A 17,750-nucleotide genomic window follows, 5' to 3' on the forward strand; every position below is an offset into this window, starting at 1 on the left:
TTCTCTCTCTCTCTCTCTGTCTCCCTTTCTCCCCATCTTGTCTTCACCTCGCTTCGTATTCTTTCATCCCCTCAAATTATCTTTTTCTCGGACTGTCTTTTCCTTGTTCATTGCTCTTTCTCCTCTCCCCTCTCCTTTTCTCTTCTATTCCTGTCTCTCTCCCTCTCCTCCTCTTCTTCTTCTTCTTCTCCTTCTCCTTCTCCCTCTTCTTCTTCTTCTTCTTCTTCTTCTTCTTCTTCTCCTCCTCCTCCTCCTCCTCCTCCTCCTCCTTCTTCTTCTTCTTCTACTTCTTCTTCTTCTCCTCCTCCTCCTCCTCCTCCTTCTTCTTCTTCTTCTTGTCAACTCCCCTCCCCTCTCTCTTTCTCCTTCCTCTAGAGCTGCATTATGAGTGCATTTTACCCCTTTTTCCTTCCTGAGTAGACAGACTTAAAGTTTGATATTAGCTTTGGAATGACGATCATTACATATCATCACTCTTTTCATGAAGTTGCCCGTTTTCATGTGCATAAACAAGTGCTATTGCATACAAATTAGAAATAGTTCATGTCAGTTGCAAAAACTGTACACAACATTCGTTTACTTTTAAAATCAATTTAAATAAATCAAATACTATGCTCATAAATGGATTGTAGCAAAGATAATGATATATTCTAGTTTCACTGAATAAATGATAAAAAAGCCCAACTTTTGAATTTACAAAAAACCTTGAAAATAGTGAAAAGGCTAATTTTTGGAAACACAATCCTAAAATTGATTTTCCATCATAAGTGTAACAGGGCAGGTTGTAAAAAATAGAGACCATATGTGAAATAAAATAATAATACCTTTTTGTACGTCTGACTCCCATTTTTCTATATTCTTGATCAACTTCATGAACTGTTCAAGTCATGATAATTTGACAGTATTACTTATTTTCATATTAATAATAGAAATATCAGTTGAGGATGATCCCACATAAAGGGGTGCGGGAGGGGAGGGTTAACGTCCATTCCATACTTTAGGGAAATGGCCATATGATTAAATTAAGTTTATGGAAACAATTAAAAAGTAAATTTTCCTTTAAACGGTACGTTCGTATCTCGATCACAATTACCTTGGAGAATTGCTATGAGTACTCTAAATGTGAATAGATGATAGGTGGAAATATGTGTGAATATATCAATTATCAACATTTATTGATCATTCCAGGAGTTTTATTAAATTCCTGGCAAAGATGTACAAAAATTACAACTGACATTACACATTTATCAAAGTCATAAATACATTTATACCCCTTTCATAAACCCAATAAAACCCAATTATGCGGCTAATAGCAGCATAATTTGGTCGTAAAATCAGAGGAGGACAAGAGTTATCCGCATTATTCTGATGCTGCTATTATCCGCATAATAGCGGCATCGGGACAAGATTTTGAGTTTATGAACGTATTTCCAAATAATGCGGATAATTGCCATGGTGCGGTCCCAAGGTCACCCTTTTCCAACACAACCGCATCGGAGGGGGCGTGTCCAGTTGTCATGACGATTATCCGCCTTTTTCAGGACGGGCGCTCGTAAAAATAATGCGGATAATTTTCGGAGTTTGTGAACGCAATTTTTATTGAATTATCCGCATTACTCTTAGGCGGCTACTTGGAGGATAGGTTTTATTGGGTTTATGAAAGGGGTATAAGATAAAGTCTTATACACCAAAATTGTCCTGGTGTAAGAGGTGCTCCAGAGGGCGGCGTTGGCCCGAGTGGTATAAACTGGAGGTAAATACCAGTGAATACCACCTTAAGAAAGTGAGAAATAGTTGGAAATGCAAGGAAATACTAAGGATTATACAGATATACTCAAACGTTAGTGAACCCCAACCATAAAATGCACTCCTTCATGCTGAGTGTTGAATGTAGACAACAACACTACAATGTTTGGCGAGCCCAGAGAAACAAACTTTACTGAATGTAAAATTTGATCACCTGACTTTACAATGAAATATCTAAAACATGACAGAATTTCAACACTTTAAATACGTTTATCTTCTGGTGGGGTTCACTAATCTTTGAGCACCACTGTACTTCTTGAATATTTTTTCAAGTATTGCCCAACTGTTTCTTGATTAAATGAATTAAAATTTGCCTGTACCTCCCTGTACATCTGAACTACTTCCCAACATTAACAAGTTTTTTTCCAGTATTTTCCACCTAGGCGGGAACTTTACTAGGAAATATGCCCACCCTGCCATATGGAATAAATCATCCAAACTGTTAATTTTTAAAAGAAACTTATGACGATGACAGTATTGAGGTAAATGACAAGTAAAATAGTTACAAATATTTGAAATCCTAAAATTGCTGATCATAAATATCTGATAACATGTACATCCACATATTCACAATGTTTATTAAGTTAAGAACTTTGAAATATTTTTTTTGCAAAGACTTATTAAACATACAACAGATTTTTGTAATCTAGATGACTCTACCATTTATTCTTAAAATTTGAAATCCTTGTCCATTTTCCCTCAAACATTCAAAATATTATTGTTATTTTCACTGTTTCTTTCCACTTTAAAGTGCATAAAGTCTTAGTTTTTTTTTCATTTTTTGTTGTTATTTGTTTAGAGGGGGTAAATATTCTCAGGTAGGACTATAATAATCCTTATCTAAAAAATAAAATATGATTTTTTTTCTTGGTAATCAGATAAACACAGTGAATAATTAAATTCTACATTAAAAGTGCAGTTTTGGCTTTGTCACATTTTCAAGATTATACACAACACCTTTTTATATTAATGTACATGTACTAACATTTCTCTATCTAAAAAAAAATCCTGAATGTGAAAAAGAAGGCTAAATGTACATAAATATTAAATATAACAGACACATGATGAACAGAAAGACAATGCACTTCCAATGATTGTAATGCACTGACACTACATATGTAGGCAAACTTATTAACCCCCTTTGCCCCTCATATTTTGACAATTTTTGTGAAAATCAGTAATATTACTAAATGATTCCAGTGGTATTAAAAGTTCACACATTACAATTGAATACCAACTGGTGAAAACTAAATGATTCATAGTCCATCCAAAACTGCAAATTTTACACAAAAATTATATTTTATTGCAGAATAAAAGGGGGTTGAAATAATTTTGCATGCAACTGTAGACCATTCTTGAAACACAAACAGCACTTTAATTTTTTACTATAGGAGGGAATTTCATGAGACTTTTTTAGTCAATTTTAATAGTGGAGCGGGGGACAAGATAACACTCTCTTTTAGGCTCCTGTAAAGAATTGAATATCTCGGGGAAGAAATGCCTGTCCCGTCCCCCTTTTCCCCGGACTGTCATAGCAAAGTGGACACCATGCTCAATCATGGACTTCAAAGCGTACCAACAACAAACAATTATCCTCTGATCTCAGAAGATCGTTAACGAGTATCTTGTTGTGTTTTGCACACCCTGAGTAATGCCCCAAATATTTTATTTTCATGAAAGTGTGAAAAATATACACATACCATATTATATTCTGTTGAAATGTATACCTTTCCTCTGATTTAGGATTTTTTTTTTGGCATACTTTTCAATGAAAAAAAATCCAATCCTCTTTACATGTCATCAAGAGCCATCAAGTTGTCTATCATCATCATCCTCATCATTATCATCCTCACCATCATCATCATCACCATCATCATCATCACCATCATCACCATCTTCATCATCTTCATCATATTCATCATCTTCATCATCTTCATCATCATCATTATCATTATCATCATCATAATCATCATCATAATTATAATCATCATCACCATCATCACAATCACCATCATCATAATCACCATCATCATCAACAAGACAGACTGACCCCAATGACCTTGCAGAGTGGGGTCAACAGGGGTCATTGACACAAAGCTTTAATAGCAATGATTATAGAACAATTTTTTTATGATTGATCACAATGACCACATTGTATAATCAATCATTAAATTCAACAGTATGATTGATTGCTAAGCTTTGTGTTGTGGAACCCATGTCTACAACTGGTTTGACTGATCGAGTAGAGCTCTAGATTGCAGTGTGGAAACTTAAAGGAGAATGAAACCTTTCGAAACAAGATAGCTTGTGTGAAAACAGAAAAATCAAAGAAACAGATCAATGAAAGTTTGAGAAAAATCGGACAAATAATGAGAAAGTTATGAGCATTTGAATATTGCGATCACTAATGCTATGGAGATCCTCAAATTGGCAATGCGACAAAGATGTGTGATGTCACTCGTGAACAACTCTCCCCATTACTTTAGTATATATTTCACTTAAATTGCCTCTTTTATCACATCTATCAGTAGATCATGTGTTCTTTCTATAGGAGGCATGTCATACAGATCTTTAAAGAATACATCATGGATAAAGAGTTTGTATCACCATAAGATAAAGCAAAAAGAGACATTTTGAGGGTATTTTATAGTCCATCAAAGGGAAAGTTGTTCACATGTGACATCACACATCCTTGTCGCATTGCCATTGGGAGGATTTCCATAGCACTAGTGATTGCAATATTCATATGCTCATAACTTTCTCATTATTTGTCCGATTTTTCTCAAACTTTCTTTGTTCTTATTCTTTGATTTTTCTGTTTCGACACAAGCCTACTTGTTCCAAAGGTTTCATTCCCCTTTAATATCAAATGGTTTACATTAGAGCCCGGCGCACACTACACAATTCGTTGCGATCCGATTTTCAACAAAAATTGTAGTAGTATTCGATATGAACATTTGAACCTGTAAAATCTTAATCAAATAGTGCTATGAATAATGAAATAAAAATCTTAGTCTTTTTCAAGCATCCCAGAAGGAATAATTACACTTTATTAACTCTTAGAAACATAAAGTATTAAGCACTATAAATGTAACTACAGTATTATAATTATTATAAAAGTGCAAATTCAAGTCCAAATTGTAATGACATTATCATAAACTACATGTGCAACTCCATGTACAACTCCAAGTCAATTTGGACTTTATTCTGACCACAAGTCTTGTAGAATCTTGTTTTTAGTATTCCGAGCAATATGCCAATCACTTAAATAAATTCACCTCTCTGCATTTTTTGCAGTTAATGTGAAATGCAAACTGTTTAATAATTGCATCTTATCAGATCGCGTAGTGTGCGTAAGGCTTAACTTCCCATGTTCAGGCCAAGACATGATGCCTAGCACCAAATGGCATAAATCTCAGGCTAATCTTAATCCTAATCTTAGGCTAATCTTGCCTTATCCTCTCTGCTGCTCTCCTCCGCTTGATACCAAGACAAATAGAACCACTGGGACAATGTACATCCACTGTAAGTAAATAATAAGAAAATTAAAAATTAGCTGATTTGGTCATTTACTACTAATAATAATATAGGTATATTTACCCAGGGTAGCCACTTCAGTTCCGAAAACTGTTCTCCCAGCGGGCCCTGCTATTATTATTACCCCAGCTTTAGCTGGGCTGCCTAGGCACTCAAGCATTCAATTAATTTCTTCCTACCGGGTACCCATTCACCTCACCTGGATTGAGTGCAGCACAATGTGGATGAGTTTGTTGCTGGAGGAAACTACGCCATGCATGGGATTCGAACCCGCGACTAGAAGACTAATCCACTGGGCCACAACGCTCCACGACTTACTGTGTGTGGATGATGGGATCAAGGTTTTGGAATGGTCTAGCAACATTTCTTCACTCTTGCAAACAGTTATTCACTCACCTTCATACAGGGCTGGTCACATGGTATTTTGATAGGGGGCATGATCAAATGACCAAATTTAAACTAAAGTTACACAACCATTATCTGTTTCCGTTTATGTTAACTCCTGTAGGAACTCGGCTGGACAGCTTTCTGCTGGTATAACGCCAAGCTGGTATAACCAATTACCTAGGAAACATTTTACGTTTAAGTTAATCAGACATAGTGGCTTACCTTTATAGACAACAGAAATTACTCTTGGGTCTTTTTATCAAAGTGGAGACAATAGCAGAGCAAGGATTCAAATAAATGATAATAAAATAATATAGGATTTGTATAGCGCACGTATCCACCTTGCTAGGTGCTCAAGGCGCTCCTATATTACCCCGGCTAAGCTAGTCTACCGATTCCGGTGTGCAAAGCTTTTTGAGGAATTACTTCCTGCCAGTACCCATTTACCTCACCTGGGTTGAGTGCAGCACAATGTGGGTAAATTTCTTGCTGAAGGAAAACATGCCATGGCTTGGAATCAAACCCACGCCCTTCAGATTGAAAGACGACAGTCTTAACCACTAGACCACAACGCCCCCACTCATAAAACCTCACAATTAGTCTGATGCTCTAACTACTAGACCACATAATCCTTCCTTATTCCCTTCTTTCTTTAATGTCTTTCCTCTTCTTCCTCTTTTTTTCACTAGCTGAATAATCAAAGATGGTGGTCCCCCCCCCCCCCCCCCCCCCGTAGAGCCATCACTGCCATTACCATAAAGGTCAAGTCCCCCCCAAACATCCTGTTGATTTCAACTTTAAACATAGAACAATCAAACAAGCTTAAAATTCTGAAAATCTAATCGAAATACGATGTACACAGAGTTGCCAACCCTTACAGAATATTAATGAGATGTGTTCTAATGTAATATCAGGGTTTACTTCCCGATTGAATGATTGAGCAAAAAACTTTTGTTATTTTAAATGTTAACATGTTTTGTCTGGTAAGAAAACATTTGGTTCAGCCGTTTGGTTATTCATATTGTAATTTCTTATCTGATTAATATTCTGTTACAGTTGGCATCTCTGTGTACATGTAAAACAAGCAGGTACTGACTTTAAATTTTGTTTATTTTCACAAAACTGTCATGTGCACAACAGATGATATGTAAATGAGTCAATGATTTCGCACACTCATGGTTTCCTTTGTATCTTATTCATGAAATATCAGACTTTACATTTTAATTTTTAAAGATTTGATGAAACATCTTTTCACTTACAAACCACAAATTGAAATACATGTAGTGCTGATATTTCATATTCCAAGAGAGAGCAATTTCTACACCATTGAAGCAAACAAATTTCTAAAATATCATAAATTATGAACATAAATCTACTCACATATTTTGCCAAAAATGATCTATTATCTGGTCCTTTTCCTTTCTCCTTCATCACTCGTTCATCTTCTAATTTCCTCACATATGCTTGTGTATCAGGGCTAGATAAAAGATACAAATAATGAAAGAAATTATATTTCATATTCGTACTACAAAATTAAAGATTAAATACCAGTTGCGGGTACAATTTCAAAATGAGTTTGTACAGAATCCAATAACATGACCACCCAATTGTCTGTATGACATAAATGAAAAATGTGTTCTGAAGGATTCTGGGGGGAAAAATGTCTAATTGCTGACTAATAAGCAAAATAAGCATGGCATTTGAGTCAATTTTCAGGTCTCTTTACCAGTCACTAACAATACACTGTCCCATATATGCTTTTCTGTGTTGGTGATCTTCAGGGTGATTGTTTTTTATCTTAGATATCATTATTTCACAGAGTTAGGTTTATTTAAAGTACCATATCTAGATATACTATGATTTCAGACTTTATCATTAAATCAGTGTTTACTGAAACTACTTTCACTTATTTAAAATAGGAGAACATCTGGTAAATTAAATTATCAATGTTAATCAGCATCTCTTCCTCCTGCTTTAGTATTTATAAATATACTGGTATGTACTCTAGTAATTATTGTAGGACAAAATCTAATTCACTTTATACAACAAATTGTCTTTGAAAGATCAAAAGTGTTTTACTTACCTAGGACCAGCTGTCGTGACTGAAAGCGACACACTTGTATTGAAGTAATCTAAGGATGATAATGATTCGCTAGAGGAGTCGAGGTCACATGACCCGTACATTGGCACTAGAGATACCCCCAGAACGTTCCCTGATTGGTCAACGCTGACGGTGATGTTGTCAGATAATCGAGACTGTAAAAGTGCACACTGTAACAATAAGGAAAGAAAAAAATATTGGATATTACTGTATTAATTATATTCTTATTTCATATGACGCTTATTGGAACAAGTGCTTTACATATACACCACTACCAAGCTCACTGGATTCTGGCATTCTTACATGAGGCATACATGCACAATCTCCACTCCCTGGGGATCAAGTATTCCTAACAATGATGCTTAGCCAACATCATTGGCTTTGTATCCTACCAGGTACCCATCTAACTCCCGGGTGGAGAGTGGCTAAGTGTGCATTGAATTTGATGCCTTGCCAAAGACGCTAGTGCCTCACTGGGATTTGAACACATGACCCTCTGTCTACAAGGCGAGAGTCAGAACCACTACACCTTGACACTTCCATACAAATACTCCATGATATCAATTATCAAAGTTGTCAGGCCACAGATAAGTGCACTGAACCACCAATAGAGAAGCAAGATGGCAGAATTAAGCCATTGCTACTGATTCCCTTCACATTACTTGAAATGAATTTTTAATTACACTACTAAAAATAATATACACAAATTGGTATAGCTCAGTTTTCATATGAAATATATTCAGCTGCACTGGCTGAGAGCTCTGTTTACCAGTACATAATTCTATGAAAGTATTTTCTCAACTGAACAGATATGTTTTTGATTTAGGTTTTCTAAAATCTTAAAAGATTTTGTAAATATCTTAAAAGATATTTAGCGACGGAAGGCATCTTTTCTCAGCTGGAAGGCTGCTCCTAGTTTGTGGCAACAAAGGCACATTCATGATCACCAAGTGTGAATCGTGTATTGCTAAAGGGAATCTTGTACAATATAAATTCATCTGTGAAACTGTGCAGGCTTTGACGGAAGAAATACAAGAGGATACAGTTTAATTTACAGAACTTGAAATGTTCTTACCGCTCTGGTGAAAGTTGAAACGAACCGGAGAGAGCTATCATCAGGGTTTGCCTCAAGACTGGTTGGCACTCGTATTCTATAGATGCCATCATGTTTGGCTAAATCCTGCCAAGAGATAAATTTGGAATTGAATAAGAGGTTACAGGCAACTTTGGACAAGCTTCTGTGAATGGGGATTTCTAGGCTCTCCCCCTCCACCCTCCAAGGTTCTTTAAAAGAAACCAAAACCCAAGAAGATAAGCAATCTTATTGGAAAGGGTAAAACAAGAGGAACCATTTAAAACAAGTTTCATAAAAATCGGTTGTGAAATAAGCAAGCTATGGACGTTTAAAACTTTCTATGGGGATCCTAAAATTGGCAAACATGCTTCAAAATGGCTGATTTTGTGGACCACTCTCCATTTGTTTTGTACACAAATTTTCCCATTTATTTTACATATTTCACATCATCCCCTCCTGATCTTGACATATGTGGTGTGAATTATATTTTCCCATAACATATGTTATGCTCAGAATGAGGCAATGTGCAATTTAAAAGACAATAGGGAAAATCTGAAAAATTGTGTACAAATCAAATGGAGAGTTGTCCACAAAATCAGCCATTTTGAAGCACATATGCCAATTTGAGGATCCCCATAGAAAGTACAACAAGACTTTTTAAATGTCCATAACTTGCCTATTTCACAAGCGATTTTGATGAAACTTGTTTTAAATTGTTCCTCCCATTTTACTCTTTCCAGTAAGATTGCTTCTTCTTGGGTTTTGGTTTCCTTTATTAAAGCATTACAGGCAGGGGAAAATTCACCCCGGGGCCCCCCATGTAATTTTTTCTGTTATCATTTTCCTTTTCTTTCTCTTCCCTCTAAACATCCTCCTCTTCATCCTCATTCTCCCCTTCTCATTGCTACCATCATTATTATCATTTAATACTCCTACTCTATCTTCTTTTTACCTTCTTATCTCTTTCACATTAATAAACTGATTTTGAAATCATCAGTTTTCTTATTTTCCTTTTCAAAGAACAGAATAGTGATAATTGTCATTGTCATTGATAATAATCAATGTTCATTATTTCCCAAGCATAAGACAAAAAACGAATTTAACATTATCATGTTACCTTTAATTTCCTTTTTTCTCCAGCAGTTAGTGCAGCCGTCTGTACAAACATTCCTTGACTCTCTCTGTTAGATTTGAAGCTTAATGTTCCTCTGGTCCCAAACTTAGGTGACATTCCTAAAGAACATCAAAAGAAAGATTGGAGATTTTCAATTTCAATTTCTTTCAATTTCTCATATTTTTTCTCCAGCAGTTAGTTCATCAGTCTGTACAAACATTTCTTGTTAGATTTGAAGCCTTTGGTAGCATTTCCAAAAGTAGTAAGGACATGGAAATAAAGATCTTGAATTCCAAATTCTGTTTCAATTTTCCTATTTTGATTTTGAACTTTAAAGGTCAAGTCCACCCCAGAAAAATGTTGATTTGAATAAATAGAGACAAATCAAACTAGCAAAATGCTGAAAATTTCATCAAAATCGGATGTAAAATAAGAAAGTTATGACATTTTAAAGTTTTGCTTATTTTTCACAAAACAGTGATATGCACAACTCAAATGAGACAGTCGATGATGTCCCTCACTCACTATTTCTTTTGTTTTTTATTGTTTGAATTATACAATATTACATTTTTTTTTATAGATTTGGCAATAAGGACCAACTTGACTGAATCATTTAGTATTAAACAATGATCATTCAACATGTCCAGGGAGGAATTAATTGTGTTTCACTTGACAATGAGGAGAAAAATAGAATATTCCATATTTCATATAATAAAATACAAAAGAAATAGTGAGTGGATGACGTCATCAGTCTCCTCATTTGCATACTGACCAGGATGTGCATATAACTGTCTTGTGAAATCAAGCAAAACTTTAAAATGTCATAACTTTCTTATTTTACTTCTGATTTTGATGATATTTTCAGTGTTATGCTTGTTGGATTTTTCTCTTTTTATTCTAATCAACTTTTTGTTGTGGTGGACTTGTCCTTTAAATATTACACATTTTTAGGTGTAATATAACGCTACTTTATTTTTTTTTAAATTCTTACAGGGTTCGCTGATTCTGCGAGATTCAAACCTGCACCAATTAAAGCATCTATAGCGCTGATAAACTTATTGCACCATACCAGAGGAAATGATTGTGGGGACGAAAGTTACACTATATACTAAATATTTTGTGTGGATATGAATATTCATGAGATGTACTGGGCTCGGCTCTGCTTAGCAAATTATCAACGGAAGCTGGAGAATTTGAGAACAAATCAGGAAATCTCACACAAAATAATGAAAACAAAAGAAATATTAAGAGACCTATGACTCAGGGTCTTTTTTGTGAAAGTGGGACCCATGTCAAAGTATCTTTTTAATGAAAAGGGGGCCCACATCTAAAGATCTTTCTTAAAAAAGTCATCTTTCCAAACAGCATACCCCTGTATACCCAATATATGTAAGTTAGTACCCCTCCCTCCCCCCGGAAATATACACACCATAATTATCCCCATCGATTATTCAGCAGATTATCTTCAGCACACATACCTTGATCAAAAGAATGCTCAATCACAAGAACGTAAGTTGACAACCCTTCTGGATCATGGATGGGGAGCTTGGGTTCAGCAACCTTCATGGGGGAAAAAAAAATCATTCTACTGGAGCATTGGATAAAACAATGTAATCAATTGCGAGTCAATCTTGGATCACAAAATCGATCATAAGTCTTGCAATTAATTTCAAATATAGACCAAAAGCTTCAGTCTCTGTACACTGCCAATTGGTTGATCTGCTGAACATTGTTCTTCCCCAACGTTACGGACACGTGCGTCTTGTAACGTTGGGGAAGAACAATAGGAAACAAGATGGCGGCGTAAACATCGGGCAAGTCTCTTCCATCTTTTCATAATATTTTTCTCATTTTTTTGATGAATTCTTGTTTAAAAATAAAATCGATAGCGTAGAAAGAAATGTCGGAAATTAAGTTGTATCCCATGTACATGATTTAGGGCTAGATCTTAGTTTTAGAAGGAAAGTAGAAATCTCGGGGGCGAAAGTTTCAGGTTTTTGGGTGGTGCGTGCAGATGTATGGGAAGCAATTCCAGGCTCCGTTGAGAGTAAGCATACGTTAGTAAATGATTTTTACTCTCTAGAAGTACGAGCCTCCAGGGCCAGGCTACTCTCCCATCATTAAAATTCATGCCCATTGTCTTGACTTTGTACACAACGAGCGCACACACACTGACCACTCACACGTATTGCGAGGTTAGTATTACTCGCACCATGAACCGCGTTTGGCAGTGGATCGCACGTGCTGCAATCCCACGTCTGGAGTCCAAAACACACGACTTCTATGCCATGGCTAGTCTTGAGGACGCAATGATGATGACTTTTAAAATAATGATATATACTTCTTCATCATTGACGTCTTGACACTCTCTCCATAGTCTCATAAGCGACGGTCCAAAACAAAGATGGATTTCCCTAGGAAATCCATCTTTTAAAACATAAATGAATTCAAATTTATGAATTTTATTGATTTTTACACCTTCCTACGAAATAATAAACAAGTGGAATGCCTCTGGCCGTCTCACCTGCATCACGCGATTCAATATAGCAGCAGTGCTGATTTTGAAAACTACTATAACTCGCACAAGATGTTCAGTGATACTTGGTTACTCTTATTTCCACGTTTTATGAACTAGACCAATACACTTATAGAGATATGATGGCAATTCAACAAATACCCCCAACGTGGCCAAAGTTCTTTGACCTTACATGACCTTTGACCTTGATCATGTGACCTGAAACTCGCACAGGATGTTCAGTGATACTTGATTACTATTATGTCCAAGTTTTATGAACTAGACCAACACACTTTCAAATTTATGGCTGTAATTCAACAAATACCCCAATTTGGCCAAAGTTCATTGACCCTAAATGACCTTTGACCTTGATCATGTGACCTGAAACTTGCACAGGATGTTCAGTAATACTTGATTACTATTATGTCCAAGTTTCATGAATCAGATCCATAAACTTTCAAACTTATGATGGTAATTCAACAGATACCCCCAATTCGGCCAAAGTTCATTGACCCTAAATGACCTTTGACCTTGGTCATGTGACGTGAAACTCATGCAGGATGTTCAGTGATACTTGATTAACCTTATGTATAAGTTTCATGAACTAGGTCCATATATTTTCTAAGTTATGATGACATTTCAAAAACTTAACCTTAGGTTAAGATTTTGATGTTGATTCCCCCAACATGGTCTAAGTTCATTGACCCTAAATGACCTTTGACCTTGGTCATGTGACATGAAACTCAGGCAGGATGTTCAGTAATACTTGATTAACCTTATGGCCAAGTTTCATGAACTAGGTCCATATACTTTCTAAGTTATGCTGTCATTTCAAAAACTTAACCTCAGGTTAAGATTTGGTGTTGACGCCGCCGCCGCCGTCGCCGCCGCCGCCGCCGTCGGAAAAGCGGCGCCTATAGTCTCACTCTGCTATGCAGGTGAGACAAAAATTGATATAATACTGCTAATTATTAATAATCACGTAATAAATTTTAATATTTGTAAAATAATATTTTTATCTATAAATTGTTATTCAAAACAGCATTGCGTATCGGAAGTACGTAATACATAAGCGGTTCAAGGGTCGTCGCCATTGTATTTGCGTTGTTTACATGTGGATCGAGGGGTCTACTCGACATCAGTCTGGTAAGAAACCTTAATTTTTTATACTTTTCTAGTAAAATTTTTTAAAACCTTCCTACGCATTAGGCGTAGGAAGGTGTAAAAATCAATAAAATTCGTCAATTTAAATTCATTTATGTTTTAAAAGATGGATTTCCTAGGGAAATCCATCTTTGTTTTGGACCGTCGCTTATGAGACTATGGAAAGAGTGTCAAAACGTCAATGATGAAGAAGTATATATCATTATTTTAAAAGTCATCATCATTGCGTCCTCAAGACTATGCCATGGCTTGATTTTTCTGTGCACGGGCGGCATGTAATGAACCCTTGCCTTGGGCGACACACTGTCACTGACATGACTGACAGTGACACACAGACACTCATTCAATGAACAAGGTTATGATATAACCTTGTTCTCAGTTATATCTCGATGTGTGGCAAAATAAGGATGGCAATGTTTGGCTTATTTTCTCTTTTTCTTTGGGACAAATGCTTGTTTTTTTTACACTGACAGTTTCCATTACACCTATTCGTCAAACAACTTGGCCCTTAAGTAAATTTGATTCTTTGAATTATTTTTTTTAATTAAAAATAGAGATAAAAAATGAAAATTTTCTTGCCATATTATTTTCCACCAATAGAGGGCGTACACAAAAAATATGCCCAAATTCAAGTATTTGAGCGCTCTAGTAAATACAAAAATTATTCCCAAGTTACAAATGAAAAAGAAATTGCAACTGTATGGAAATTAGTAATTTTGGTCACAAAAGTGATATTTTAATGATTTTTTAAAGTGTGTGCTCTGTACAGCATTGGCATGCCATAGTCCTACCTGTAGATTCCCCACAGGCAGGATGGTTGCAGTGAACAAGTGCACACAGACAGTGACACACAAGAGAGGTGACTTATCATGCTATTAATTATTTCAGGATAAGGCCGTAAAAAATCACATGAAATATTGGCGCACTTTCAACTCATTCATGCATGTCTGGCCCACTGTGCGACGCCGCGAGGGCGACTGGCGACATCATGCCATGCCCATGGGCATGGCCCAAGGGGAGGAGTAGCCGCCGGTGTAGCGGCGGATTTGGTTCCACCGGCGGATACCGTATCCGCCGGCAGATATCGCTCTAAATGGCCGATATCGTTTTTAATCGGAACCATATCCGCCGGGTTTGACGCGGCTTGATGTTTGCAGATTTGGTTCCTCGGCGGATTTGGTTCTATTGATTATACGTGTAATATTGATTTGGACAGACAACCTCGGCAGCGCGCGCATGCGCGGCTCGGCAATGTCGATCGCAATGGGGGGGGGGGATTTTCGTCCGCCTTTAGTAATTTTTTATTCAGGGGCGGATCCATACAGCTTTTGACAATGGGCTCGATGGGGGTGAGGATTAATAGGAGAAATATTGTCTCGATATTTCATGTATTACGTAGACCTATAGCTGACACATACGCAAAACTATGCTATTTATTATTATAAGATTTTGATGAAATTTTCATCATTTTGTTTTGTGAATTTTTATACTATTTTCAGTCCGCAGTATGCATCGATCTCTTTAACTGTGCTTTTTCACACCATGTTTAGTGTCAGTTTGCCAGACTGTTTGGCGAAAATTTGCACCCCATATAGGCCTATAGGTTTTTGAAACTACAAATGTTTAGAAAAATTCCAACAAGTTAAAATTTTCATATTTCAAATAAATGATGCAAATTAGTGTATGAAAATATGTTTTGCTGTTTACTCATATTATTGCTTGTAGAATGCTAATTTTTGGTGAAAACATAAATTTGTTATTTCTAACAAACATAAAAAAAGGAATGTCAGAACATGATTAATTTCTTATGTAGTTTATTGAAGGCCTATTTTTTAATTGTCATGTATTTTTTTAAATTTGTTTTTTTTTATTCTTTTTTTTCAATGTTAAGGAATCTGAATTAATTGATTTGATTTGATTTGATTAATTGTTTTTTTCTGCATCCATGGAACATTCGTATAATACATTTTCCATAACATAATAAACATAATATTATGTTAGCATTTTTGGCATGAATCATAAATAAAGTTTACTAAAAAAAATAATTCCAGACAAAAATGATGAACTACCAAATTATTATATGATATTCACAATTTGCAGGAGAAGGATTGTCATCATAAGCAGATTGCTTGAAGAAAAATGACAGTCCCAAACTAAAACTAATTAAATTAATTAATACATTTATAAAGCAGAATGGGCATATATTTTTAAATACGAAACATCAATTCATGCGATATTTTTAGTACGAAGATGAAGATGATAAAGGTGAGGGTGACGGTGATATGATGATGATGATGATGATTGAAAGGGACCAGAAGATCACCCTGACAAAAGTTAGATACGCCACGTACTGTTTGGTGCTCCCTAATTTACCTCTCAGTCATCTAATTTTAAGATCAATATGGGATCTTCAGTGAAATATAATTTCTCCTTTATATCTTTTGTTTCTTTTACTATACCCCTCCTAGTTTTCATCTCTTTATTTTTTTGCCTTTCTTTCTGTCCCTGCTCATTTCGCCCCTTTTGCCTCTTTTCCAGTTTCCTATATCTTTCTTGCACATTATGAATATAGGAGAAATAGAAAGAGGAAGGGGAGGGAGAGAAAAATAGAAAAAATATACGAGAAAATGTGGAGGAAATAATAGTAATACATTGGAATTTCGTAAATCAAGAATTTCATTTGCAGTGATCACTATTTATACTTGACTTTAGAAAGCTTATTACAAATACTGATTTTAATTATCGAAACTGCCATTGTTTGTCTTTATTTAATACTCTGTATCAATCATAATTGATGCATATTGTGCCCAATTTATCCCCAAAATTGTAATAAGAAGGACTTTTCATACTGCAATTAATTAATAGGTATAAAATAAATTAACAAATGCATGTTATTTGATTACAAGCATTATCATATCTTGGGGTAAATTCTTTGTATACTAGTAGTGCAGTAGACATTTAAAGTTGAATGAAGACTAAATGTGGACTATTTAAAGACCCAGACCAGACCCCAAAAGTTGACAAATCAGTCAAATCGAAAGCTATTAATTCAAACTAAAAACAGAAATGCAAGTTTAATGCAGTCATCGCTTACAGCTGAATATTTTGCTTAAGAATAACTCCAACTTTATCGGGTTTCGAAAATATACTTTCTTGTAAATATGCTTTCACCGGCCTCGCACCGAGACCGTGACGTCTTGTAGTGTTAGAAGTGGTGTAATTCCATAGAGTTGTAACAAGAAAATGGGTTATTTTCCCCTTTCAGATTACGCATTTTATTTCTTCTCTTCTATCACATAGTCATAGAGATATCATAAATATCTTTTTCTGCAAGCTTTAATTGATGAAATCTAAGTTTTCTCGTACCACGTGACGTATGTGAATGAAGGATATCGCGATAGCGCAAGAACGATATCTTCCGAAGAGAGTGGCCTTTTTTGGTACTGAATCCGCCGGAGTAGAACACGATCCGCCGGCGGATTTGGTGCCTAGAACAGTATCTGCCAGGCGCAGGATCCGCCGGTACACCGGCCGGCGAGCCCGGCGACGGCCGCTGCCCTCGGTCGATTGCAAAGTTCTTCATTAATTAAATTTAAAACGTGTTTCTAGATATCAATTTATCATTTAAATCGTCAATATTCAATCCAAAATAAACGTTTGATATTTACCTTCCGATTTCCATTGCTTATTGAAACAAAAGATGCAATCAATAGACAAAATTGTAAAATATACATGGTAATTGCAGGAGAAATTCTGAGAGTCATGGGGGCTGCCATCTTGAAGATGCCACTCTTAAATTAACGTACCGTAGATGGCGTCAACAGTTTGTTTCTTCTTGCCATAATTTATGATTGTAATAAAACGGGAAGACGAGACAGATTGACAAACGAATGGATCGAGTGATGAGTCGACTAAATAAACGATCGAGACTGATCTATTCAGGATTAAGATAAATCAGCCCATCTCATTTATAATTCGTTTTCTGCACTGGGTCGCAGAGTCGCAGAACCGGGGGGACACCGGCCCCCACACACTTTTTTTCAATTAAACA

General features: G+C 35.9%; 1 protein-coding gene across 3 annotated transcripts; it reads right to left on the reverse strand.

The window, feature by feature from the left end:
• Positions 1-1,150: 1,150 nt before the first annotated feature.
• Positions 1,151-17,504, reverse strand: LOC129268226 (ER membrane protein complex subunit 10-like). Of its 3 annotated transcripts, none has more exons than XR_010294654.1 (8): positions 17,368-17,504; positions 11,499-11,580; positions 10,024-10,139; positions 8,907-9,011; positions 7,814-8,001; positions 7,111-7,207; positions 4,685-5,329; positions 1,151-4,093 (listed from the first exon to the last, which is right to left on the reverse strand). XR_010294654.1 is itself a non-coding variant. In XM_054905802.2 (7 exons), exons 1-7 carry the CDS (start codon positions 17,473-17,475, stop codon positions 5,261-5,263), a joined length of 765 nt encoding a protein of 254 aa, XP_054761777.2. In that variant the 5' UTR covers positions 17,476-17,504; the 3' UTR covers positions 2,604-5,260. The 3 variants fall into 3 exon arrangements, 1 of the variants encoding a protein (XP_054761777.2); XR_010294653.1 differs by having other exon boundaries at positions 2,589-3,710; positions 3,816-5,329; XM_054905802.2 differs by having other exon boundaries at positions 2,604-5,329.
• Positions 17,505-17,750: the final 246 nt, after the last annotated feature.

The sequence above is a fragment of the Lytechinus pictus genome, chromosome 9 (assembly GCF_037042905.1).
Source record: "Lytechinus pictus isolate F3 Inbred chromosome 9, Lp3.0, whole genome shotgun sequence".
NCBI classification, from domain to species: Eukaryota; Metazoa; Echinodermata; class Echinoidea; order Temnopleuroida; family Toxopneustidae; genus Lytechinus; species Lytechinus pictus.

Excerpts from the sequence above, each read along its gene's own strand:
- LOC129268226 (XM_054905802.2), bottom strand. The coding sequence starts at position 17,475 with ATGGCAGCCCCCATGACTCTCAGAATTTCTCCTGCAATTACCATGTAT. Across the intron at positions 10,140-11,498 it reads TGAGCATTCTTTTGATCAAG|GAATGTCACCTAAGTTTGGG; the intron begins GTATGTGTGCTG and ends GATGTTCTTTAG. Across the intron at positions 8,002-8,906 it reads TTTCAACTTTCACCAGAGCG|TGTGCACTTTTACAGTCTCG; the intron begins GTAAGAACATTT and ends TTATTGTTACAG.